We start from the raw sequence: 26,774 nt of genomic DNA, 5'->3' as shown, positions 1-26,774 counted from the left end.
ATACTTTTCTTTTCATTTTATGGGGTGTTATAGCAGTAGCCCGCAGCCTTTGCTTTGCCTTTAAAAAAATATGGAATAGGTAGAAGTTAGCCTATTTGTAGACCCAAGGTATCTGCTTTTTGTATACCAAATTACATGAAAATCGATTCAGTAGTTTTTAGGGTTCCGTAGCCAAAATGGCAAAAACGGAACCCTTATAGTTTCGTCATGTCCGTCTGTCCGTCTGTCCGTCTGTCCGTCTGTCCGTCTGTCACAGCCGATTTACTCGGAAACTATAAGTACTACAGTGATGAAATTTGATGGGAATATGTGTTGTATGAACCGCTACAAAAATATGACACTAAATAGTAAAAAAAAGAATTGGGGGTGGGGCCCCCCATACATGTAACTGAGGGATGAAATTTTTTTTTTCGATGTACATACCCGTGTGGGGTATCAATGGAAAGGTCTTTTAAAATGATATAAAGTTTTCTAAAAAACATTTTTCTTAAAGTGAACGGTTTTTGAGATATCAGCTCTCAAAGTCGTAAAAAGTATGTCCCCCCCCCTCTATTTTTATAACTACGGGGTATAAAATTCTAAAAAAAATAGAGGTGATGCATGCTAATTAACTCTTTCAACGATTTTTGGTTTGATCAAAGTATCTCTTATAGTTTTTGAGATAGGTTGATTTAACTGTAATATTATATTTGCTGCTACGGAACCCTTTGTGCGCGAGCCCGACTCGCACTTGGCCGGTTTTATGTTAAATAGTAACAAGCCACTCTCACAAATTGTGATTTTGGCAATAAGTTCACTCTTTGTACAGTTATTTATTCAGGGTTTTGCAAAAATATGAAGTTGAAAGTGCTTACGTAGTAAATATACTCAGGAAGTGTTTATAAACAACTTTAAACTACGAGTTTTGGAATTTCATCGTCATCATCATCTCAGCCATAGGACTTCCACTGCTGAACATAGGCCTCCCCCAATGATTTCCACCTTGTCCTATCGGAGGCGGCCCGCATCCCGTGCTTCCCCGCGGACTTGACTATATCGTCCGTCCATCTCGCGGGGGGCTGCCCAACGCTGCGCTTGCCGGTACGTGGTCTCCGCTCGAGGACTCTTCTGCTCCACCGAACATTTGGATTTTAGTAACAAAAATATGCTTAAAGCTTCCTATGATTTAGGTATTTATTGAATTTGTCACCAACACACTATTTTACAACGGATAACGAATTATTCCATTCACGATACCTGAACCGTAATGCAAAATCTATGTAATTGCAATATCAGATTGATAATTTTTAATGATGTTGCACAACATTATTATCATCTCAGTAGTATTCCCGCCTTTTTAAAAACGGTCGCGCGCGCGCATTTAGTCGCAACGATTTATTAAAAGGTCACAAACATAAAGATCGAGATTAAAGCGAGCTGTTAGTGCCCTTGTTTCGTTGCGGTTTTTGCGGTGTTATTATGTAGTTTTGCCGAAATTCTCGGCAACTTTCACTGCGCGGCTTTTTGTCTTGCCGACCGCTGTGGGAGAGAGCATTTCGTGAATTGTATGGGTTCGTTGCGTGCACAATGTTATGTCAATTGCATAACCACGCATGTGACTTTGAACATAGTGAACAATATGATAACAAGTGATTATCGCCTATACAAAATATGACACAGTTGGAAATTTTTGCGGAATTCCTAGACCACTAATGACTATTCATGGCAGTGGCAGAAAGGCAAGTTTTAATTTAAAGTGACTTTTATTCATGGATTCGGCACGTTTTAACGGTTACTTATGAGTCTTGTGACGGCCAAAATCTTATCTATTAATTATTGTTTTCCATTAAAAAATTCGCCACCTCAAGCATTTCAAGGAAGAAAGATAATAACGTAAATTACAAATCTTTCTGTCCACGTCTAATCGTTTACAATCACAAAGATACTAAATTAAAGGTAATTGGCCTTATCAATAAACATATTTGTATGAGTACGCGCTAGACTAGCTATTAAGTTTTTTTATTTTATACGAGATTTGCCAGAAAAATCACCGCATGTGATTATGTAACACATAAGCAATTTTACTTGAAACCCCCTACGTATTGTGCTGAAATGTCCCGGATAAATTTATTTTAAGGCATTTATAAACACTTTATCCGAAGATTGGTTCAAAAGCGTTTTTTTAAACTTCGGTTATTAGTATGAGTACTTATATGAATACCTGGCTCCCTGTTATGGATAGCAAATTATTTATATACTATGCTGTATCTATTTGATGAAGTTATTTTATCTTTATGAATACTTCCCGTAGCGTTTATCAGGTGGACATGATGTTATTTGTAGATAAATAATGATGTATTGAAGTCACTTGTTGATAGTTTCAATTGTTTTTACGGATAAGTAGCGAAAGAAAAGTATACATGAGCAAATCAATACTAGAATTATCGTTCTAAGTTTTATTTAATACTGACATCGTTCAGAATATGTTTTTATGACTCCTAATAAGCCAAAACCCATTTTGGATCGCTAATATACCTAACCTACTTACTCGACTGTTTTCAAGCATCAAGGATTAAAATCAAAATGATTGTTTTATAATGTAATTTTTTTCTCCACATGCATTAATGCCAACCCTCCTTATTCCGTTGTATAAGTTTTTTTCAATTACTAATTTCTACAATAAAAAACTTACTAAGTGTAGGTATTTAGTAAGTGTTTTATTGTAGAAATGCCTATGGCCGATAAGTACGAATACCAGACAATATTATCAAGATTCTGTACATAATATGTGTACGAATGTATGTATTTATTACTAGTTTAGCTGCCAAATTGTGAATTTAACTCTCATCTCTGGTGATAAACATATTATATCACTAGATTTGATATTCATGACAGCCCTCTGGTCGCAAGATTAGGCGTGTAAGTAGTTGTTTCAGCTACTGGCAGATGTTATATGTTATCATTACATCGTGGAAACATAAGCAATGTGCATTATGTACTTGTGCGCCAGCGTATAGACTCCAAAACCGGTCCTGCTCTGGTGTAAAGTAAACTATAAAATAATAAAGTCCTTTGGTTCGTTCGGCCATGGCAAAGCATGTGCAGTATAAACGGTATGTAGTGTGTGTTATTTTATATGAAATATTATAAAAATACCTAAATAGTCTTAATACAAGCTCATTTTTTATTTCTAAAACGTTTTTATGATTATTTATTAAAAATTTAATTTGTATGCCACATTGCCACATAAAGTGATAATTTCAAAATCTTTAAAAATAAAGTGAAGGTACCTACTTCCACTTATAAGCCAGCAAAGATTAGAGTTGAGCGTTAACATCTATTAACATATGCAGCTATTCAATATGCTGTAGATGTTGATAAAACTTCTTTTTGTATTCAGTCGTCTTGTATATTTGCACATTTAACTAATTAGGATACTTAGATCCTACTGGCGTAATATTTTTAGTATAGAAAATATTATACATATATATTAAGCTCATCTTTTAGCCATAATAATAATATATGGGGACATCTCACACACAGCCATCCGACCCCAAACTAGGCAGAGCCTGTGATATGGGTATCGGACAGCTGATATATCTACACTACACAAATACATAGCCAGCCATGATTCCACTGTTTACTGAAATGAGAGACCATAAATACAGATAGATAGGCACATAAATTCCTCGTTTAATAAATATCAATATTTCATTGAAGCGTTTTTTTTTGTTGTTCGGTAACAATTCGAATTATGGACGATTTTCATCTTTAGTTACAGTAATTTGTAACGAACATTCAGTGTTACGAAAAATTGAGACTGTCTCGCAACTTTCAAATGTTACCTCAGAATTTGATACTGATATATGAACTGGACATAAACGTAACTTGTACTAAGTGAATGTAAATACTAGCATGTGTCTCGTAAGAACATGTATTATTGGTTGTTTAAAACAGTTAGGTTTAATAAAGCATTTCGTTGCTAGCTACTAGTGAAACAGCTTAGGCAATGTATAGGTACTTGTGTAAGCACTAAGGAGTACGCAACTTTAAATATTTACATCTTTATCGTATCCGGCTAGGAATTGTTCAAACATTTGCCAGCTGTAAAAGTGCGTCTTTCTCTTAGAAGTCTGTTTACGCTAGTTACCTTGTTAGAAGTTTTACTTCAAGAAAAACGATGAATTTTGACATAATTATAATAAGTATGTATGGAATTACTATATCTGTTGAAATGGAACATCCGACGTAGGATACAAAGTAGCTCTGTTGGGCTTTAAATAAATAAGTTTTTGGCTTTGTCGTAACGGTAAAAAATCGCAAAAACAGGCAATCTATTTGGTACATTGTGGTTAATCCGATAGTTACAAATTGTAACTTACAATGACTATAACATATTTGTATTGTCCGTCAAGTGGCTAGTTTCTCCCACACTAAGGAGGCTTCTCTCGTTTCACGAAATACGAAAATAGAGAAAGCTGCTGGGCTAACCACGACTCTATCTAGTTGTATTAACCATCACCCATTGTTGACAACCTTCTGTAACATCTCATTTCATCAAGCAAGAGTCTCTCCAATCCATGTGATCGGTTGATTAGCACTAATTTGCTCCTTATTGTCTGGACGCGAAGTGCGTCAACGGCTCGGCTGACAGCTGGGTGTTGTTCGGGTCAATTGGCAAATTTTATTGTTCACTAACATCGTACTACGGCCACAATAAATAATACGACATCGACACATGCGTAATATGTACAGTGGACTCCTTAAATATCTATAAACTTCTTGTACCTTGTCAAAACATAATTTCAGGAAACGTAAATTACCTACTTCATTGCTGGTTTGTATAGTGTCTGTTATACGTGTATGTATAGACAAAAGTTGTCTATGCGACCACTTAATATAATCCCATATTTATCCATCAGACACTGTGAAACAGGCTCATAATGAAAAAGTTACCGCAGTTGGTACTTGTACTTTGTAAACCATCTTTTTAAAAGTTATATTAATTAATAACTTTGTACTTAAACGAATAAATCAAATGCTTATTGATCGCATGCCATGTTTTGCGGGAGTCTGCAAATGTATTTGTTTATTTACATCGCTAATGGAGCATAACAGATTCACTAGTTAGTTCTCGAGTATACTTGAGTTCACATTTATTATTATCAGTTACAACAATATCTGGTCATAGTAATACATAATAGTGTAGAATAATTCACATAGTAATCTTTCAGAATGCTTGCAACTATAGAGCTTGTTATCAAACTGAAACCTTCGAGGGAAAAACTAGAAAATAACGTTAAATTTCAAAACTTAACAGCAAAAGTGAGCTCACCATATCTATCCTTGACCCAAGGATTTGCGAAGTAGGCCGTCCATATATCACGTCCACGCATTTTATCTCAGCTAAATCATTTTAAATAACTCGCCCAAAATATAAGCTGGTATATACGTATTACATGACCGCCATTACAATATCTTGTTCACACTAATTAAACATGAAATTTAGGGTCACAAGTACATATATTGAATCCAAAAAATATGTAGGTAAATTTTTTTGTTACACCTGCAAACAAACACTAGCACCTGCAAGCAAACACTAGCACTTTATAATAAGTACATTTTAAAAAGTCATTCATTTTTGTGACCCCTTTATGTTTATAGTAGACTGACCATTTTTTAGCTAGTAACACTTACTGGCTGACTTCCTAATCCTATGAATCCTGAAGCAATACTTTTTACCATCTCATTCTCCTTGACCACTAACAATTCTCCGATCTTTGTTCAAACGCTGAATTTTTACTTCGTTGTCGCAGACGGCGCATGCAACAGCTGAAGCTATGGCAGCAGCGGGAGAAAGAGTGGGCGCGCTCCCGGGGCAAGAAGGAGAAGAGCACCAAGCGGAACATCTACTTCGACGACAGCGTGATGCTGTTGGAGGCCGCCGCCAGGAGTGATATTGAAGAAGGTAGGGAATTTATACACCTGTTATCCCCCATATTCATAAAAAAGTTATTGAACGTTTTAGCTAATTGAAGTTTTTTGTCATTCTCTGTCAAAAAAACAATTTGTTCTCTAAATAGTCCAATAGCTAAAACGTTCGAAAACTATGTTATGAATATGGGGGTACATCTTTACCTATGTTTTACCACAAATATGGCGCAATAAATATTTTCTTATAAATTCCACTTCGAATATTTCAACAGCAAATCGTTTGCTATTCTACCACGTGAAATCATTCTTCTCACTTGCCATAAGCAGACCTTGGTTCTCGGGATACCATTATTCGCGTAATTCTTAGAATTCTAACTGAAATATAAATAATTATAGCACCTATATCCGCATTATGACTCTAAATCATTGCAGCTATGGTTGAACTGACCTTGTCTAATACTAACAAATAGATCGCACGATCAATCAATCAAGCATGGACAGTGATCGGTGAATGTCACTCATTTCTTTTAAATCAGTAAGCGCATAACTTGAAATTACTGAATATTTTGTGCCAACAACAGTTTTTGTAATGTCGCATAGTGTACAACGGACCTAGTTTAATGTTTTTCTAACCGTCTGAGCAGTGAAAAGTAAACTCGAAATTCGTGAAAAGTAGTGCAGCGCGTGGCGAGGTGGTGACTCTCCCTTACCATACTTTTACTTTTCATTGCTAGATAGGTATAAAAACTCGCACTCCGCATGCAGTCTCTTGATTACTTATTGTCCTATGGTAAGGTCACTGGTATGACGACACGGTAATGCCTGCAGTATGCACAGGTGATCTCACGAGCCGAGATTGTAGACTCGGTAAACAAAACTTTTAATACTTGCGAATGTGTTATTTTGCTGATATTGAGGAAGTAAACACGATATTAAGATAGGTAGATATAACTATAAAAAAAAGTTTTTAAACCAATAGTACCTAGTTAGTAGGTATTTTATTGTTTTTTTTGCCTATTTATACTTACAAATATCAGGGTGTATATTTAGAATCACCAGCAATGTAAGATTATTCTATGACTGATAACCAGTCAGTTTAAGACATCTATAGATTGTAGTAGTCCCTTAATCTTTCTTTGTTGATAATACCAGTGGAGACTTACCAGTTTATCTGGACAAACTTATCTGACAAATGTTGAAAATGCTCAAAAAACAATAGCTAAACTTTCCCAGGCGACAAAAACGCTACAGCGATACGGTCGTCTTTTGTTTTAGTGTGACGGACTGACGGACGATAGCGATGTCACTCACTCGCCTTGAATGAAATCATAATTAATTTATTAAAATAAAACCTGAAATGATAGATGATATTTATTGTCCATGACTTTACCCTCTGTTACACTATGTTTGGATAAAGGTTATTTGTGGGATGCGGTCCCTCTCTGGAATTATATTTTAGACAATGACACAATTATAACTTTTATCCGTCAGACATGGTGAAAAAATAGCATTTTTTATAATTTGAAAGTCTTACAGGTTTCGTCTGCAAAGTGTATTTAGGACTCACTTACTATTTCAATCGTTCCGTGTGTTAGCAGGGTATGGAAACCGTATTTATAAATTTTTCACGGTTTGGTTTTGAACGAGTGCGTGGATATGTAATGTCGATTTTACATATTTCGTCTCATGATTTTTCGACCAACATAATTTATTTATTTATTTATTTATTAAGCTTACATATTAGTTGTAAACAATGACACAATTATAACTTTTATCCGTCAGACATGGTGAAAAAATTGCATTTTTTATAATTTGAAAGTCTTACAGGTTTCGTCTGCAAAGTGTATTTAGGACTCACTTACTATTTCAATCGTTCCGTGTGTTAGCAGGGTATGGAAACCGTATTTATAAATTTTTCACGGTTTGGTTTCGAACGAGTGCGTGGATATGTAATGTCGATTTTACATATTTCGTCTCATGATTTTTCGACCAACATAATATCTGTGTTCTCATTTTTTCAATCAAGTAGGTAGTAGGTACCCACTTCCCTGTATTTAAGTTTTCTTTGTTCAGTCTTAAACGTGTTATGTTATTCCTGTATTTATTGAAACAAAAGTTCGTTGAATGAGCATTAGTGACGATCGCACCCAAAGTCAGAGCGGACGGACAGTTTTTGTCTGACATTGATAGGTACCATTCACAGCTAATAGTTATTTTTTGTACTTTTTGCACCCATCATCATTATTAGCATCTACAGTCAGACATGACAATCATTCATATGCTATGATTTCGATCGATTAACGAACGATAAAAGATTCGGAGCGTGTAATAGCGACCGAGCGACATAGCGCGCACCAATGGCGTTAGGTATGTCGCAGGCAACTGGTTTAATCTCCTGTTTGATTGAACCACTAGCCCGTTCATTGGATGGCGCTATTCAGTTGTATGACTAAAGGACAACTCGTCAAGTCGTTGATTGTAACGTTCGACGTCTTGACTGAACGTCATTCAGCGAAGTCGTTGAATGGGATATAGTATAGCAACTTTGTAATGTCTGGTTAGGGTGAACATCACCAGACAAGAGTCAACAAAAAGACTATGTTACAAAGCTATTATCTCACAAATTAACTAAACAATAACAATAAACGTACCTTCATATTGTTGTTCATATTTATCCAGTTTCGCCACTTTTTTTCTTTGAAACTATCCGCTCGCGGCGTAATAATAGGTTAATTCATGTTGTCACACTATTTTAACACAAATAACGCACTTTAAAGCTAATTTATTTGCAAAAAACTAACAATATAGGTGCTTTTTGTGTCAGCTGTTAGCTGTTAGACGCCATATTTGTTTTATTCACCACCTGACTGATTTTAAGTCAGCTAACTAGTTGGACGTTTTGTGACGCTTGTACAATCAACGTTCGGCCTAGTCATACAACTGAACAGCGCCATCCAATGAACGGGCTAGTGGTTCAATCAAACAGAAGATTAAACCAGTTGCCTGCGACAGGTACAGTGCCACAAACTTATCTGTTCCGGTGACAGCTCACATAAATGACTAATATTTCTTAATTCTATAATATTTTAAATTTGCTCGTATTGTTAATTCGCTCTTGCGGTGTTAATAAACCCATCTAATCATTTACAATATACAATTCATTAGTAATTAATGAGATATGGATCAATTTAGTTCGCTCTCACCGAAACAGATAAGTTTGTCACACTATACGCTGATTTGACACATCACCACTCTCGCCTCAAAAGTTACGTACCAAAAAAATCTTCAATTAATATGATCTCTAGTGTACCTACGTACCTAGTTCAAAAAAATCTTATTTATGTAGGTATACCTATGTATTTTTTGCATCTAATTTTTGCAAATAGGTTCACGGATTTCACCACCCTCGCCTCGCCTCTAAAATTACCCTAAAGTGTCTTCAATTACATGATTTGTACCTGCATAAATATTTCTTTTTTCGCGTCACCTAGCTACTCTACATCCTCATCCTCTTGCTTCCAGTCCGCCGCCTCCTAGCGCGCGGGGTCACTCCCGACGCGACCAACGAGGACGGTCTCACAGCACTACACCAGTGCTGCATCGACAACAACGAGGCCATGATGCGGCTGCTGCTGCAGCACGGGGCCGACGTGAACGCGGAGGACAGCGAGCGCTGGACGCCGCTGCACGCCGCCGCCACGTGCGGCAACCTCGCGCTGGTGCGGATACTCATACAGAGAGGTGATGGAACTATAAGTAACTTTGGGGCGGGACCAAAAATGGAGTGTCATATTTCGCGCTCGTGTAATGTGGCTACTTGAGGTAATAGTTGATGCGGGTAAGTGCTCGGGGCACTCCACGAAAGAGACATGCTTTATGGAAAATAAGGCACAAGTAAACTAAGTGAAACTACAACCTCTGCCCGAGATCTCGCCTGTTTTATCAAATATTCTTTTGTGAATCTTAAAATGCTGCTACTGCTACCACACATGTGGCCACCAAAGCTATAAAAAATACATATTATTGTGTATTCAAAACCGTTTTCTTTTCATTTCAGGTGCGAACCTATTAGCGGTAAACGGAGACGGAAACATGCCATACGATATATGCGAGGAGGAGAGAACGCTAGACGCGATCGAGAGTGAAATGGCGGCCAGGGGTGTCACGCAGCGACTCATCGACGACACTAGGGCTGCCACCGAGATGAAGATGTTGACGGATGTCATGGAATTGTACAAAGAAGGTGCTGATTTAGACGAGCCGAGAGATAATCAAGGTGCTACGCTGGTGAGTAGCTATTAATTTATTTATACCCTTTTGCAACACGCTGTATTCTACTAGCTGTAAGATTTCATTTTTGATACTTTATTTACAAGTCTTATATCCTAGTCATCAAACTGAAATTAATACTCAAAGAAACATACTATCGGAAATGAACTCTGTTTCGACCTCCTATACAATATTCCACAGAAGTATTAAACTTTGCTTGAAATTGAATTGAATAACTTGTATGATTCCACTTCTGTATGATACCAACACGCCCGCATGTTTTAAATTATACTAATTACCTGGATATGTGACACGACAAACGTAATTAAATTGCGATAAAATTGCCACTAACCTTACTACAAGCCACACCTATGTGTCATAAACGCACTATTTTACATATTGGAGTCAAGGCATTGCAATTAAAGGTTATAATTATTACTATGTACGGACTGGTTTTTATACAGTGTTGATTTTTATGTGTAAGCTCTAGTTATAAAAGTTGTATGCTTAAGATCATTTGTTGGTTCAATACGAGTTATTTGACGTGTTTAAAGTTTATTGGTGTTTATTTTTGACCTTTGTAAAGCATTGCCATGTATTTGTTAAAGAACAATATCCTAATGATCAAAAATGTTAACACACTGAAAAGAATAAGTATAAGGCAGACATTTAAAATCTGTATTATTTCAAATTGCTTCTTTTACATGTTAAAATAGGTACTTGGCCATTCCAATTTGCATACTAACGACAAAAGTGTCAATGACATTACAATGTTCATAGGAAAAATGGTGGATGATACATAATAGGCATTTATGAAACCAAGATGATTCCAATGAGCCGGTTCGTAAAGGTGGAACACTATATTGACAAATTGAGATTCATTCTTAACAACTTTTAAACTACTACTTCCAAATGCGACACCAAATTCGCATCTCCTTGAAAACATTGTTCGTCACACTTTAGACTTACTACTTATGCAACTCCCTGTATACAGATTTGATCAAACCCTAATTTCCTTGCCCACAGCTACACATAGCGTCAGCGAACGGCTACATCAAAGTAGTGGAGTTCTTACTAGAGAACCGCGCGGCGACCGACGTGGTGGACCACGACATGTGGCAGCCCGTGCACGCCGCCGCCTGCTGGGGACACGTGAGTAAATAAATAATAAATAAATATGTGGGGACATCTCACACACGGCTATCCGACCCCAAGCTAGGCAGAACCTGTGTTATGGGTGTCGGACAGCTGATATATCTACACAAATACATAGATAGATAGATACTAAATATAAATATCAACACCCAAGACCCGAGTACAAATATCTGTCTTTAAACAAATATCTGCCCCAGCCGGGAATCGAACCCGGGACCTTTGGCTCAGTAGTCAGGGTCACTAACCACTACGCCATTTGGTCGTCAAATATATGTGAGTATAGTGGAGTTGCTGCTAGAGAGCCGCGCGGCGACCGACGTGGTGGACCACGACATGTGGCAGCCCGTGCACGCCGCCGCCTGCTGGGGCCACGTGAGTATAGTGGAGTTGCTGCTAGAGAGCCGCGCGGCGACCGACGTGGTGGACCACGACATGTGGCAGCCCGTGCACGCCGCCGCCTGCTGGGGCCACGTGAGTATAGTGGAGTTGCTGCTAGAGAGCCGCGCGGCGACCGACGTGGTGGACCACGACATGTGGCAACCCGTGCACGCCGCCGCCTGCTGGGGCCACGTGAGTATAGTGGAGTTGCTGCTAGAGAGCCGCGCGGCGACCGACGTGGTGGACCACGACATGTGGCAGCCCGTGCATGCCGCCGCCTGCTGGGGCCACGTGAGTATAGTGGAGTTGCTGCTAGAGAGCCGCGCGGCGACCGACGTGGTGGACCACGACATGTGGCAGCCCGTGCACGCCGCCGCCTGCTGGGGCCACGTGAGTATAGTGGAGTTGCTGCTAGAGAGCCGCGCGGCGACCGACGTGGTGGACCACGACATGTGGCAGCCCGTGCACGCCGCCGCCTGCTGGGGCCACGTGAGTATAGTGGAGTTGCTGCTAGAGAGCCGCGCGGCGACCGACGTGGTGGACCACGACATATAAGCATTCACGTGACATTTTCTCTTAAGCTCCAGACAGAAGCACCTCATTTAAACTGCAATCCTACTGTAAAATGCAGTTCAGGTGCACATTGAATAAAGGTGGCAGGATTGCGGTCCGTCTGTCTAGAGCTAGAGGAAGCGGTCGAAGTGATTGGTGCACGCTATACCACTCGGTCACTAATGTTCTCGGAAGGGTGGATTGACGAACCAACCACTTTGTTCAGTCAGCGACTGATCTGGCTAGCTAACCTCACACCACGGGGTCAAACTTTAGTTCAACTCTGGTTAAAAAAACTAACTACTTAGCCACCGAAATACGGCAGTGTCCATTATTTAGTGGTGTTCATGATTTAGTCGAAATAAATTCAGTAACCCTTATTGGCGGTGGTTTCCTTATTGCCATATTTAATGTATTTGTTTTGTTTCAGTTGGAGGTGTTAGAACTGTTAGTACAATACGGTGCGGATCTCAACGTGAGAAATAAACACGACGAAACGCCCGCCGGTGAGTGCTCCTTTGTTTACTATCATTGAGATTTATTTATGCAATGAATTGTATTTAAACCGCAAACTGTCTCACTCTAATTATCAGAAAGAGACTAAGGTCCAATTTCTCCATAGTCGGTTATATCGTACGTAACCAGGCATTGTTCATCAATTATACGTCAGCTTCATATTAAATTCTACACAGATATGTCAAAAGTCAACCAATAATCCCTGGTTATGCTCTAACTCACTATGGCGAAATTGGCACTAAACATTTAACTATATCTCTCTATTTAACCCTGTTACTATCCCTTTTCACCCTGTTTTTAACCCCAGAGCTATCCAGTATTTTATAGTTTTCCTGTAGTAACTGCTTAATTATATTATGTGCCTTGGAACTGACTGCCTCAGCTTTGCTCCTACCTATTAAAACACACATTAATCCCCCCCTCAACCCCCCAGACATCTGCGAAGAGGGCGAGATGCTTCTTTATTTCATACTGTTACTAACCCCAGAGCTATCCAGTTTTCAGTAACTAACAATACTTAGCCCCTGTTTCACAATGTATGGTTAGTCGCTACCTGTCGGATAAAATACATGCTGTCACTGTCTAAAAAATAATAACAGAGAGTGACAGCATGTATTTTATCCGTCAGGTAGCTACTAACCAGACATTGTGAAACAGACCCTTAATCATATTATTATGTGCCTTGGAACTTGCTGGCTAATCTTTGCTCCCGCCTAATGAACCATTATCTCCCCAGACATCTGCGAGGAAGGCGAGATGCGCGCGCGCATCCTGCGCCTGGCAGCCGAGCAGGAGGAGTCGCGGCGGCGCGCGGCGGCGGCGGCGGCGAGACACTCGGGCGGGGAGCGGCTGCGCGGCGCGCGCCGGTCGAGCTCCACTGCTAGTAGCAGCCGGTGAGTGCATAATATACTAACCTTATGTGTATAGCGTTACAGAATAGAGTCGCGGCGGCGTGGCACTACTAGATGCACACTCTGTTGAAACAATGAACAACGAAAGGGTCACAATAGTCCTGGACGTTCTGAAGATCCCCATTGATAAAGTTGCTACTCCTTGACGTTATGAAGTTCCCCATTGTCAAAATTGCTCAGATGCCCGGTTCAGTGCGACGCGGATGACCTACGCGGATGACCTACGCGGACGTCCACGATGGACGATAATATGTATGACGCGGTCAGAGCGACGCGGATAGCGACGTGCATGGATACCAATTCATCCGCGACGGACGCAAAACCTCATCCGCGTGTGGACGGGCCGCGTCCAACTGAACCGGGCCTGACACAATTTCTTCAAGCCTTCTGTAACTTACATTGTTGAAACAAGACAATAACTCTCCTCATCATTCCAGGGTCCGCTCGGTGCGGCGCACGTCACTGCGTGAGAAGCAGCTGGCAGCCAAGGCGGATGCTCGTGGAGAGGCGAGACTCAGGGAGACCTTCGACACTGTGCTGGACGACGATCTGCAGGTCAGTGCAGTGGGAAAAAAGTTTATAAACCATTATTGAGCAGAAGATACTTTTGATGTATCTTTGTACGCATACGCGAGGTGGAATGTGTGAAAACCGCGCGACGAAACTGGTGCGCCATTATACCTGAAACCTTTCGACTCTGTAGTCGATGATGCAGGTGCAATCGTGTAGGACTTAGCTCCAATTTCGCCATAGTCAAACGACTCGTTTAGATCGTAACCAGGAAATGGTCATCAATTATACGTCATCTCCATATTAAATTCTTAAAATATGTGTCAAAAGCCAACCAATAATTCCTGGTTATGCTCTAACCCACTATGGCAAAAATGGCCCTTAACCAATAGAAGACAAGGCCCTAGGTGCAGGGTAAGGCGCGGATGGAATGTCAAAACCACTATGCCCATCAATAGAAATTATCGCCATGGTCAACATATTTCGGAGAAGAGAATACGAAGAGATCTGCAAAATTATTGAAGTAAAGTTAGTTCGAAAGAGCACGCGTCACTCTAAGCGTTTTTAGAACATTTCATCTGCCTCGGCTACTCATTAATTTACTTTTGCTCCCGAATTACTCATTTATAAAGTAGTTTTTTATTATGTCACACATCATAGGCGGGCACACCACCATATCATTCAGATACACTTACGATACAGAAACGCCACATGTAAACAGTAATTACAGCTAATTATGCGTAAAGCATTTGTGCTGCATATTTATTAACTTTCCACTTTCGCCCATAAAACAAGGAGGATACGACTATCAATCACTGTCACTGACGGGGGTTGATAACTGAAGCGTAACCCTTATCTAATGGTGATACAAGTTACCCAGAAAATGAGAATGTTTTTGCTTCCCAAATTATATTATTGTGACTTTTTCACTGTCGCCTTTTTAGTCCCGGAACGAATAGAATGTGGGTTGGTCAATGACATGTTGCCGTCCTACATTACTAGAATTATATTCATGGCACATGGATCTCTAATAAATTGAACTTTCTTTAGATACTCCACTTCGTCTATATGGAAATGACAATTTACACTCTGCAATATAGTGCGCATAATATACATACGTAACACATAAATAGTAATTTTAATTAACTTGTAGGTATGATATAACTACAACCTTGTTGGTCAAAGCCTTCTGTTTTATAAATTAAGGCAGGAAATTACCGAAGTTGTATTTAAAAAAAAACGGTAATAAAAATATAACGGCCGATATAAAAAAATTGCCCTCTTGTCTGTGTTACATATATACCAATAATTTACAATACAGTACACATTATTTGCACCAAAAACTAGAAAAAAAAACTAATAAAACAGTACAAAGTGGCGGAATCAATGTTTAAGCAATATCTACCAAACAACCTTAATAATAATAATGTGGTCGAATCTGAAGGCAGAACATTTCAATTTAATTAATTAATCTTCCTTATATCAATTGAATAAAACAACACAAAAATTATAAAGTAGGTATTTATGGTAGGTATACTACTTAAAATTATTCATAAAATATCATTAAGCAGATATCCAACAATAAATGTATAGCCTCTAAAAAGGATTATCGTGTAATGTACAAAACGGCCGTGGTCAGATAAAATCAGCAAACTAAATTAATGATTTATTATATCATACGCAGATACGTAGAGTTTATTGTTTCCTGCAATACCATATTTATTACATACTTGCATCTTCCTGTCAATTGACCTACTTTCGAAAAAAAACTGTTCTAGACATTAACTATGTAACTGATATAGATAGATATATAGATATAGTATCTAGATCCACTCTATATTAATAGCTTGTTAATACAAATGTCCAATAACAAGTTCGCTAAAAGATTAATATTCATGAAAATGAATGCTCCTAGTTTAAACGTCTTTAGTTCTCAGCGAACAATTAAACGCTTGAACGAATTCTAGAGATATCGCATCGGACTCGCATGCAATCGATTGCGAATCGGGAAACAGAATCGATTTTAATTATCGAATGCGACCACATCACGTGCCTTTGTTTTACTGATTCTGATTTCAATTATTGATTTGACTGAAGTACGTTGACAGTACAAGTAGAAATTTTACAAATTAATTTCTGTCAATGCGTAGTATCCGTATCATCATCAGCCCTACCCCGTTAACCGTTGGACATCCGTCAGCCGTCGCCATGTCTGAAGATTCATATAAACTTTACGCTTGAATGGTGGGTTGTAGATGTAGATCATTGTAGGAAAAACTGTTGCCGATTTTCTTACTATAAGACACCCTGAGTGAAAGGGCTTTTTATTAGGCAAATATATGGCTAATTTATAAAAGTATGCCAAGTATATTGACGATGCAAAACTGCCTACCTTCAAGGAAGTGCATCCATATAGGTTCGAAGTTATCATCCATTTTAAGAAGGTATTTTCGTCCAAATGTCACAGTCCAATTAGCGTTAAAATTTCACAGCACATTGAAGCAGATATCTTCAAATGGTTTTCGATCATGCAAACCCTACAATTAACTGTGTAACAAAAACTACAGCTCTAGTAACTGTATGAAATTCCCCAAATACTGTTCACCCAGTTTGCTGAAACAATTCGAGTATCGCTCAACTGTTTTACGATCTTTGACGTACTTTCTCTGCTTTCGTACATTCTGATTAGTATAGTCAACAATAAGTCAACCTGCTTGTGTTATTTGTATTACTTACTGTAAATTTAACATATTATGATCTATATTTGGTTTCACTTGGCCTACGGTTCGATTGTACTCGTTAGGAAATTAAACAGATTTGACTAATTATAACGTACTTATTAACATTTCATTCAATTAAAATTGCGAACACATACAAGGCATTGTTCATTTATGGTCTGAGGCATTATTATTTATTACAAGCAGTCTCACGTAAATTTTGTCAAAATATACATCAACTACGTATATATACGTGCAAACGTAAAATCTGTTTTTTACTAGTAAGAAAGTGATATTAATTTATTAATATAAAATTTGTTGCTCTGTATTTCTTGGTGTTGTTCGCCGCTTTAACTACAACTGCTTTCTTCTATACTGTTTAAAATGCAAATATAGAAGATCTGACATCAAATATCGGCCCGTTCATGAATCGATGCCGGGCCATGCACAACAATCAGTCAGTAACCACTGCACCTTCATGAATTAAGCTAATTATGCGATGATTAAAGATAAGTAGTGTAAATGGTGTAGTAATTTATTTTATTATGCAATGCATTCAGTTAAAAAAATATAACGTGTTAATTGATACAGTATGCTTTTACTTACTCAGTCTGCAGCCGACATCGGTCCTATTTGATCTGTCTTTACCATCTTCGCACCCCATGGCGTGGTGGGAACTTTTCCTGTTTTTCACAACGTTCATTAGAACATACCTTGCGACGTTGACCATTCTATTATAGCCCCTACTTCCTCGTGCTAAGATTTAATTAGTCAGTGCACACATGCCGTGATGAGGTCTAATCATAGACGCGTGCTACTATTATGTTTATCAGAGCGATCGATTTGTACCATCTCTGCTTGCACTCTCTAATTCTTGCACTTACCACTGTTTATGTGTTTCTAGTTGTGAGTTGAGAATGGGCCCGAGCGTCGATTTGCCTTTTAAGGATTCTAGGCTAGAATTTGAAAAAAATATGAACTTAAAGGCACTATGAAACATGAAACAAAAGGAGCAAAATCCCATACTTACCTACTGAATTATTTTAATTTTAGATACTATTTTGTTTAATTTTTAACTTAGATTCATATCAAAATATGGAAATTGCTTGAATTATGTAGTAAAAATTAAGAAGCCCTCTTAAATTTACTAAATTAACTAGGACTAATTATCTAAGATGTTTTCCATTGTATTCTATTTTTTAATAACCCTAGTAAACTTGTTTTATTGACACCTTACTCGATTTACATGGTAGGAAAGTTATAATAATTGTTGGCGTTGACAGTAAAATTCATACAACGTTAATTTGCGATAATTGCTCTAGATTCCGACACAGATATCTCTGCAATAAATTCTATAAAAATTAATCGTTATGTGTCCAAGTTTATTATAATAATTATATCTGTATGAAAGAATAGATTAATTTATATTACAGTCTTTGGTCACGCCGCGTGAGTTTATTGATGACACATAAGTAAGCGTTTTGCTGTGTGCTGGGTCCATGCGAATAGAAGATTAATGTTGGAATAAAATAACAAAGAAATCTGAATGAAATTGTTGCTTTTGGAAACTTTATATTCCTTGTTCTCACAGTCATGATCTAAGAGCTAAAAAAGTGAAAAGTCTTTTAGAACAAAGACATTTTGCTGAAGAAAATTTACCATTACTCATAAGGATGTTAGCTAAACGTATTATTAATATATTACTAACCAAAATTGAGGATTAATTACAGTATTATTTTATAAGAAAACTGAAATGTTCACATAAACATCGCTCCTACGGCCTCGGCACACCGGCCGCGTCCACACTAGCGCTCGCTCAGTTTTCCTCAGATTTCCCTCAGTTTTTGCCGCGTGTTGGCCGCCGCCGGCCGCCCCGGTGATGCATTACGATGTCCAGGAGACTCGCCTTCGCTTTTTACGCCCCAACATAGACTACCGCCCAGTGTGCACTGCCCTTTATGTAGCAACATAAACTGTGGAACGTCCAGCCTTTACGATGTCGCTGGATATTATGTTTTTGACAAATGACAATCTGCGGAGGATGCGCAAGGATCCCGAAGTGCTTGGCCTCCGATATAGGGTACGTTTGATGTGATGCTGTGAGTGGAATTGTGATGGAACTGTGGTAGTTTTTATCGGTGTGAAAAATGCAGTGATGGTTTTACAAAGTTGTGCTACTTTTTCTAATCTTCGGACTTTGGTGCCGCGCTATTTTAAACCCAGGTTTAAATTATAGTATTGGTGTATACTTACTAGGGCTGATAGATTTACGTGATCTCTGACGATTTATTCACGAACTCTACTTTGTTGCTAAAAAAACTTATTTTAATTTTGCTAAGACATTTATAAAATGCCATGAAGAAAATCATTAAGTACTTTTACCTGTTCATGTTCCAATCTCCACCGCGAACTCGCCTACCTTAACGGTCCACGGTTCTTCAGAAGATATTGCCACTTCAGCTTGCAGATTTCAAAAGCACACCTTAGTTCTCGGACGAATAAACTAATTTCTTATGCGATTCTTCAGAAAAACTCTAGCTCGCGCTACGAGTACACTTTAAACTTTGATTTGACGGATCAGTCCATTTGCCGTCCGTCCGTCGTCGTTCGTCTGTAGAGCGGGCTGAAGGGCATACTTTCTGAACTTAAATACTTAATTAGACTAAAATTATTTATTTAACAAATTCATCCAACCTTGGACCTGACAGATATGCCTTATTCTTGAAATAACATTAAGTGTCCCCATAGATCCATGCCAGCAAGCATCCCCAACATAGTTTCAAGCTTTAACCCTTAACCATTTCCAGGGCCTCTCCAACGGCGTGGAAAACGACCAGAACAGCCTGAATCTGCTGCACGAGCCGCGCCTGTCCGCCTCCACCGCGTCCACCCACAGCCACGACTCCGACTACGCTGTGCCCAAACACAACAACTACCCAGACGAACACTACTACAAGAACAATAACCCTCTATTTGGAGTCAACGCCGCTTCACACTACGCGCCAGCTCCTATAAGCGACGCCACAGAAACAAAACACTACGAGAAACAAATACCGAACGGCGTCCGCAAAGCTCCAGAGGGACAAGACAACGAGGCCTACGCCATCGAAGAAGTAGACGGTAGGAAAGAACTGGTGGTCAGCCCGAACCAAATGGCGCTCACAGACGGAGGCACGGCCACCTACACGACCGACAATAATGGTAAAATCAATGTTCATGTCACCGTCATGATTAACGCAGGTAATTATGTGCATCCCTACCGAATGTCCGCACTGACGTGTGTATTTGCACCACTAATACGGCGGCGGTGTCTAACAGTTGGTGGAGAGGCCAGAGGATTCATTATGTGAGGAAAGTGAGGCTTGTAGTTGCATGCTGTGTTTGAATTGTGCTTTGTATATTGGGGGAATGGAGTAATTTGGTAAATGCCTCTTGGTGATTGTGTTGCTTTGAATGGTAGGTAAATAATCTGTAGTCTAGTGCATGCTGGGGATCCCACTGGTTTCTGTAATTTATTCCTTGCACTTTTCAAATTATTTAACTACACACTAATTCATTGTACTGGAATAGATATTCGCACTTTCTTCCTTCTTAATAATGCACATGCATGGTGCTAAACTTTTAACAAGACTAATTTATCAGTATTGCGTACCATCAGATTGCGTACCATCAGATTGCGTATTCTTTTCTAATTAAGTTAAATACAATTATGATGAAATCTCTCCAGCTAGTTGCCACTTTTTCTTGTTTGTGTGTTTTGCTCTAATGAGGATAATAAGCATAAGGTAATTATCACTTACATCGTAAAGGTCGTTAAGATCTGATTATTTTTGAAAAAACAAACGTTGCTGTAGCAAAAATGTTTTTAGCGCAACCTTTAATTTACATGAAAATCCTCACTTTAATTACTTATATTTTGATACTTATACTTTAATAGCTTATATTAATATAGGTGATTATTTTATGCTTACTCTCTAAATTGCCGGATATTGTAATTCTACGCGATATCTTTTCACTGCACAGTCCAAAAAACATTCCTTCATGACCATAGAGTTTTCAATAACCCGCGCCTTACTAAAACCCCTCCGCCCAATTTCCAGGCACACTGGCAGACCTGAAAAAGCAGCGTTCTCAAATCCGCACCAACGGAAGCCCCGTCGAGAGCAGCGTGACTTCCACCAACGGGAACAGCATCAACTCCATCCCTGAGAATCTTCCAGAAGCGATGCCCGTGCAGCAGAACCCGTTGACCCTATCGCCGAGTAGTGGAACCGTGCCGCGGTTCTCGGGACATACCAGTGACGTGGTTGGAGACACTAGGTCTAGGCGGTGCTGTATTGTTATGTGAATAGGTGAGTTGTGATTGAGGTTATGATGGTCAGGCCACATTGAGGTTCACGTTATAAAGTGTTGATACTATTTCTGTGAGAGCCTCCGCTGCGTTAAGTGGAATCTTTTCTGTTGCCAGTGTGACGAAGACAGTCATGTTACATGGCATTTGTGAGCGTGACGAAGTATATTGCTAAAGATGTATTTTACTTCGGGTTTCTGTTCAGCGCAGCGGAGGCAGTTAAAGCTTTTTAATCGGCAGTGAAATATTTCATCGACCCAAAATAATAAAATAGGGTCGTCTGTGGTCTGGCCATCAAAGTGGAACAAATAGATGAAAGGTGTAATATGTTTTGAAGTCTGATTGTCATTCCAAAAAGTATTTATTGTCTATTTAAAATGAAATATTGGCATTTCGAGATTGTCCTACAGTTGATTCGTAGTTTCTCTCTCTGTTTCCTACGTTAGCAGCGTTGTTGTTAGAAAGAGAGGGAGTTTTGCCGATTGGTTTTGCCATTATTGCTCATAATGAGACGGCTTGCCACTGCGGAGTAGTGTGATAGGTACATAAGAGCTCAACAGTTATACATATATACTTAGTCGTAAGTTTTAGATATTGCTTATTTTGTTATGTAGAGAAAAGTGATTCCTAATTTTGAGTTTGTCCTCCTAGAAAAAAATATATCGTAATAAGTATTGTAGGTGTTAATGTTCTTAGTATTCAACATTCCAATCTATAGAGAGATATCATAAAAATACATATGCAAAGTAAATTGTGATTTCAAAATGTGTACTTAAAAACATAGTATTTATTAACAATCATAAAAGATACGTAAAATCTTTTTTTTAATTAAAAGTATTATTTTTAACAAAACTCATAATATATTACAGACACAGAGATATCATATTTAGTTTCTACTTTAATCAAAGTGCCTGGACTGGGTTGGATTTTAAAGCATCCTTGTTTAAAAAACATATTTCCAGTCCTTTTATTGCTACTAATATCGGAAACATTAATATAATTAATTATGTTCAGTGTTCTGAATACCCTGTATGGTTTACATCAGAACCACAAACATTTTAAACAATCAAAATTTTATATTTATCATAATAAAATTAATCAAAGAAAATAATTTCTTATTTTAAAATAATTTAATACCGCGTAAATAGAATGTGTTGAAGCACAATGAACATGGAATTTTAAAACCTAACTGCGATAACTGCCTTATAAAATATTAAATAACTATATATTTTACCACCTTTACTTTACGATTTTCTATTTAACTTGTACCTATCAAAATTTACTAAAACTATATATTTCGATATATTTGTGTAATAAATTATATTTACAATACATACATACTTACATAATAATATTAATAGTTGCAGTAAAGAAAAAACATTTGGAAAGCTAAACCTTTTTAACCATTTTAACCTAATCAATATAGTAAATACCTAACTGCATAAATCCTTTGAAATAGTTTGTAACTTTTTATTGTTATATATTTAAATCTTGTATTCGAATGGTAACACATATTTGAGAATGCATTTCACTCTTTTAAGGGACTTTTTAGAGTGTTATTAGATAGTTTTTTCATGAACAAAGACTGGCTCGTTATGTAGATTTGTAGATAAATTGTTGAACCGCGACACGTGTGGAGACTTAGAGGTCATATTAGTTAGATTGACATCTTCACGGCAGTATCAAAAATAAAAAGAAATTACCAAATCACAAAACAAACGTTTGTCAGTTTGCATACCACGGCACGGCCCCAAAAAAAATCTTTCATAGATGAACGATAATGCAGATTCTGAAGGCACCAAAGCATATGCATAGCAATTTCAAATTATATTTTATTGACATGCATAGAGTCGAACTAAGAATTTTAGATTTTGACAGTGTTCAATTTAAATTTGGAGCCTTCAAAATTACTACCAATGTTCATTTACTTTAACGAAGTAAATAAATGGTACATAAGTTGCCATTTCCTTAGATCAAACAGCGATGGTGCTGCCAAAGTTTCGTTCGAATCTGTCACAGGACATTACTAAATAACCCTTAATTCCCCACACGTTGATGAGAGTTTGGAGTATAAACAGCTGTTCGTTGACACGTGCGGAGGGGGCCACGGCATTCGTGCTGCTACTTTGTTTTTTTTACTCTCCTAAAACAATATAGTTGATATTATAAATAAATTCGTGTTCAATTCTCGCCTAACTCACTAAAACGGTTTGAAAGAAACAAATGGAACAATACGCCAAACTTATTTTAAAACATGGGAAAAACAGTTAAGGCCAAGTTCAGTATAAATTTTAGGCTTAAACAAGCCTAAAATTAAAATTAAGAACCCCGTTTAGATTTTTCTACTCATTTTGTGAATTATATGACTAAAACTAGTACTAAATAACCAAAATGTTAATGCCAACTGCATTGTTTTATGAGTGAAGTTATATTATTGTTGGAGTGCCTTTCTTAATGTTCGTTATTGCTAATGTAAAGCTAATACTCAATATGTGCCAATAATGTCGCATGAGATTCTGGGTTAACCTTTTTGAGCATAATCTAGTAGAAACTAATAGTTTTTTTACAATGTCGTATGAAAACGTTTTTTTTAAATCTCAATCTTTTGAGGAGTTTCAAATAAAGCTATGAACCCACACTTTACCATATACGTTATTTTATCAGTCAGTACTTACTAGCTTGTTTCAAATTTATATCACACAAAATAAATTATTTAATGGAGAAATATTTAGTGGTCTGGTAACCCTCTATCTTAGTTATACCTATAGATTAGTTAACTTATGTCTAAAAATTCCAATGAAACATTGTGTTCAAACACTTCGGTGTAACTTAATATGGCAGCTTAACATTTGTTTACACTATATTTGTATTTATACATTATATTATGTAAATGATAAAAAATATACTTGTAAAGCTATATAAATTTTGGAAATACTTTTACCTTTTAACGTAAGTAGCGATAGTACCATCCATTAGTAATCCATTCGTCCATATCTTAGTCACTAGACGTAGGCCCATCATCCAATTTTAATAATATACTCTATTATTATTAGTACTTAAAAAGTACATAGAAAATTATTAAGTACAGCATTTGAATTTAACTTATTGATGTCGTAAAAATAGATTATATGAATGCATTTCAAACCGCTGGTATGTAATCTGCTGTCTTTTGAAAAATATCATGATTAAAGCTATGTTAGCACAAAAACATATTATTTTATCTTAGTACTTATAACATTTTTAATCATGGCGCAGAATACAACTCGGTGGTTTAAAATAGTTATTATAAATAAAATGTGTACTTATTTAATCATAATTAAAATATCTTTACTGTACTTATCGTTAAAAAAACCCGAAGCAATACATTGAATGCCTTATAAAAACAATACATTCCAGTGAATTTATTAATATTATGTATTTCTCCTTCGTAATAACATGTTTTGACAGTATTAGACGCATGTTTTAAGTATTATATATCGCATTTAAAATATTCCTGTTGGTGACTCAAATTTGTAAACTGTGAATAATTGGAACGCAGGAAAGAAGTGAAATGGAGATTTGTAAAGCTTGTAATTATAAATTTTTTCTCCTTTCGGTTGTGATAAAAATGCCTTGCTTGTCACAAAAATCCTCTAATAAGTGATTGGTTGATTATAAATTATGATGTTAATTTAACTTTGAAATCAGTAAGTTTAAAACCTATTCAAAAACAGTATTTAATTTGATTTATTAACTTAATTTAGTTTCTTGTGATCGGGTCCTAATACACGAGCTTAAAATGGACTCTGCCATTCAGGATCTTGCCGTATTTATGTAAAAAAAGTATAGCCATATCCTTCATATGAGATATATCATAACCATTTCGTACAAATTCTTGCTTTTATTGTTCCTCTTAGTATAGTATTTTAGCTTTTTAGTAACCTATTAGTCTTGTACAATAATTAATGTATATATTTATAATCCTTGTATGCTTTCATGGTGCAATATAAATGATTGATTAAATTGGAATACAACCACTCTAAATGGTTTCTATAATATTGCGAGTACCGGAAATTGTATACTGTACCCCAATAAAATGCATAATTTATCGGAAAGCCCCGTGTAGGTGCATAATTTATAATTAAAATATTTATAGCGTTAATTGCAGACATACTAACAATAAAAATGTATCAAGGACCCCAAATGTATCTGTGAACAAAATGAATTTAATATTTAATTATTATTATATTAAATTAGTACATATTGTTTTTAACAAAACTGCGGTACAAATATGATTGAAAAATTGCAACAGATTATTGTATTGTATGTGATGGAACTGTTTATGTGATTCAATAGAGTTGATTTTTTCTTCTCGTATAGGGACGGTTGAACTTTACAGGCTTGATGCATCAATGATGACAAATAAATACCTATGTCAAATTACATCTGTTAGTTAGACGATTAAAGGATGACACAGTTGATAAGTATTTAAACTAAAAAATATTAGTGGTCTAGGAATATAAAAAAAATGAAAATTAATAAATTTATTGAATCACATAAACATGACTATGAATGTTGCTTGATAGTGCGGGCCTAAATCGCACGAGCTTCAATGAAAATTTATTTCCATTTCCCACGACTTTTTAATAAGTAGTGCTTGTAATAAGTGTTTTGATTATTTTATTGTTAAATTGTGAAGAAAAAAATAAATAATTCGTTTCAATGAACTACTAACTCTTTTCATTTTGTTGATGTCGAAATCTCCTTACTATGGAGATCCAATAGGCGCCACTTCATTGATGTACTTAAATATTTCTTTGAAAAGTAAACGAGTCTCAATGACTTATAATAGAGAAAATTAATTTAAATCTATTTTTAATTCAAGTTTCAATTAAGCCATTTAATATCCGTCTCTCTTACAAAGTTTATCTGTATCTGTTCCTAATCAGAGCCGCGGCCTCACAATACAAACGAAGTTTTCTATTTATATTTTTATCGCATTCCCGGCGCGATAAGTTATTCACGATGACAGCGCGATATCACAAGTAGGAAGTGCGTAATTTCGGTCGTCTACTAGTCGCTCCTGTGTCAGGGTCAGAATGCCGGATCGAAGCCGATATAACTACCAAAAAACTCCACCGCAACTTTAAACCATTATAACACTTAAACGGATCAACGCATCCACTTCAAACTCCAGCCTTAGAAACTAGAGACTCTGCTCTATAAGACCGTGTAAGTTGGAGTAAATTCGGGTGGGAAGAAGGGGGTAAATTCGGGTTGTTTAGCTGAATGTTTTCGTGCGTCACTCGGCCGAGACAGCTGTGCAGACGGCGGCCGTGGCGCGGGCAAGGTTGTAACGTCACGCGTCGATCTGTGTCACTCACACCAGCCCACTCCGCGCGTGCTCAACCGGCGGAGGACTCTTCGCAAATGATCCACACCAAGGAACTCAATATATTTAACAGGTAAGACACTATCTCTACCGACATACAAACATTTTGGATCTACCTTCCTACGAGGGCG

The 26,774-nt window shown here is 37.4% G+C and overlaps 1 protein-coding gene across 6 annotated transcripts in view; it reads left to right on the top strand.

The window, feature by feature from the left end:
- LOC105393798 (protein phosphatase 1 regulatory subunit 16A) overlaps window positions 1-25,978 on the top strand; it is a 28,135-nt gene extending 2,157 nt beyond the window's left edge. For 2 of the 6 annotated variants that reach the window (XM_048631604.1, XM_048631605.1), the window contains exons 3-11: window positions 5,796-5,947; window positions 9,436-9,654; window positions 9,971-10,200; window positions 11,209-11,334; window positions 12,698-12,773; window positions 13,520-13,676; window positions 14,132-14,249; window positions 19,729-20,161; window positions 21,022-25,978. In XM_048631604.1, coding sequence (XP_048487561.1) covers window positions 5,796-5,947; window positions 9,436-9,654; window positions 9,971-10,200; window positions 11,209-11,334; window positions 12,698-12,773; window positions 13,520-13,676; window positions 14,132-14,249; window positions 19,729-20,161; window positions 21,022-21,269 — 1,759 coding nt within the window. In that variant the 3' untranslated portion in view covers window positions 21,270-25,978. Of the gene's footprint in view, window positions 1-1,239; window positions 1,719-2,759; window positions 3,093-5,795; window positions 5,948-9,435; window positions 9,655-9,970; window positions 10,201-11,208; window positions 11,335-12,697; window positions 12,774-13,519; window positions 13,677-14,131; window positions 14,250-19,728; window positions 20,162-21,021 lie in introns of those variants that run through there. The other 4 variants (XM_048631608.1, XM_048631607.1, XM_048631609.1 and 1 more) reach the window with 4 other exon arrangements.
- Window positions 25,979-26,774: the final 796 nt, after the last annotated feature.

Source organism: Plutella xylostella, chromosome 29, assembly GCF_932276165.1.
Source record: "Plutella xylostella chromosome 29, ilPluXylo3.1, whole genome shotgun sequence".
Taxonomy (NCBI): Eukaryota; Metazoa; Arthropoda; class Insecta; order Lepidoptera; family Plutellidae; genus Plutella; species Plutella xylostella.
This window is presented reverse-complemented; position numbering and strand designations above follow the sequence as displayed.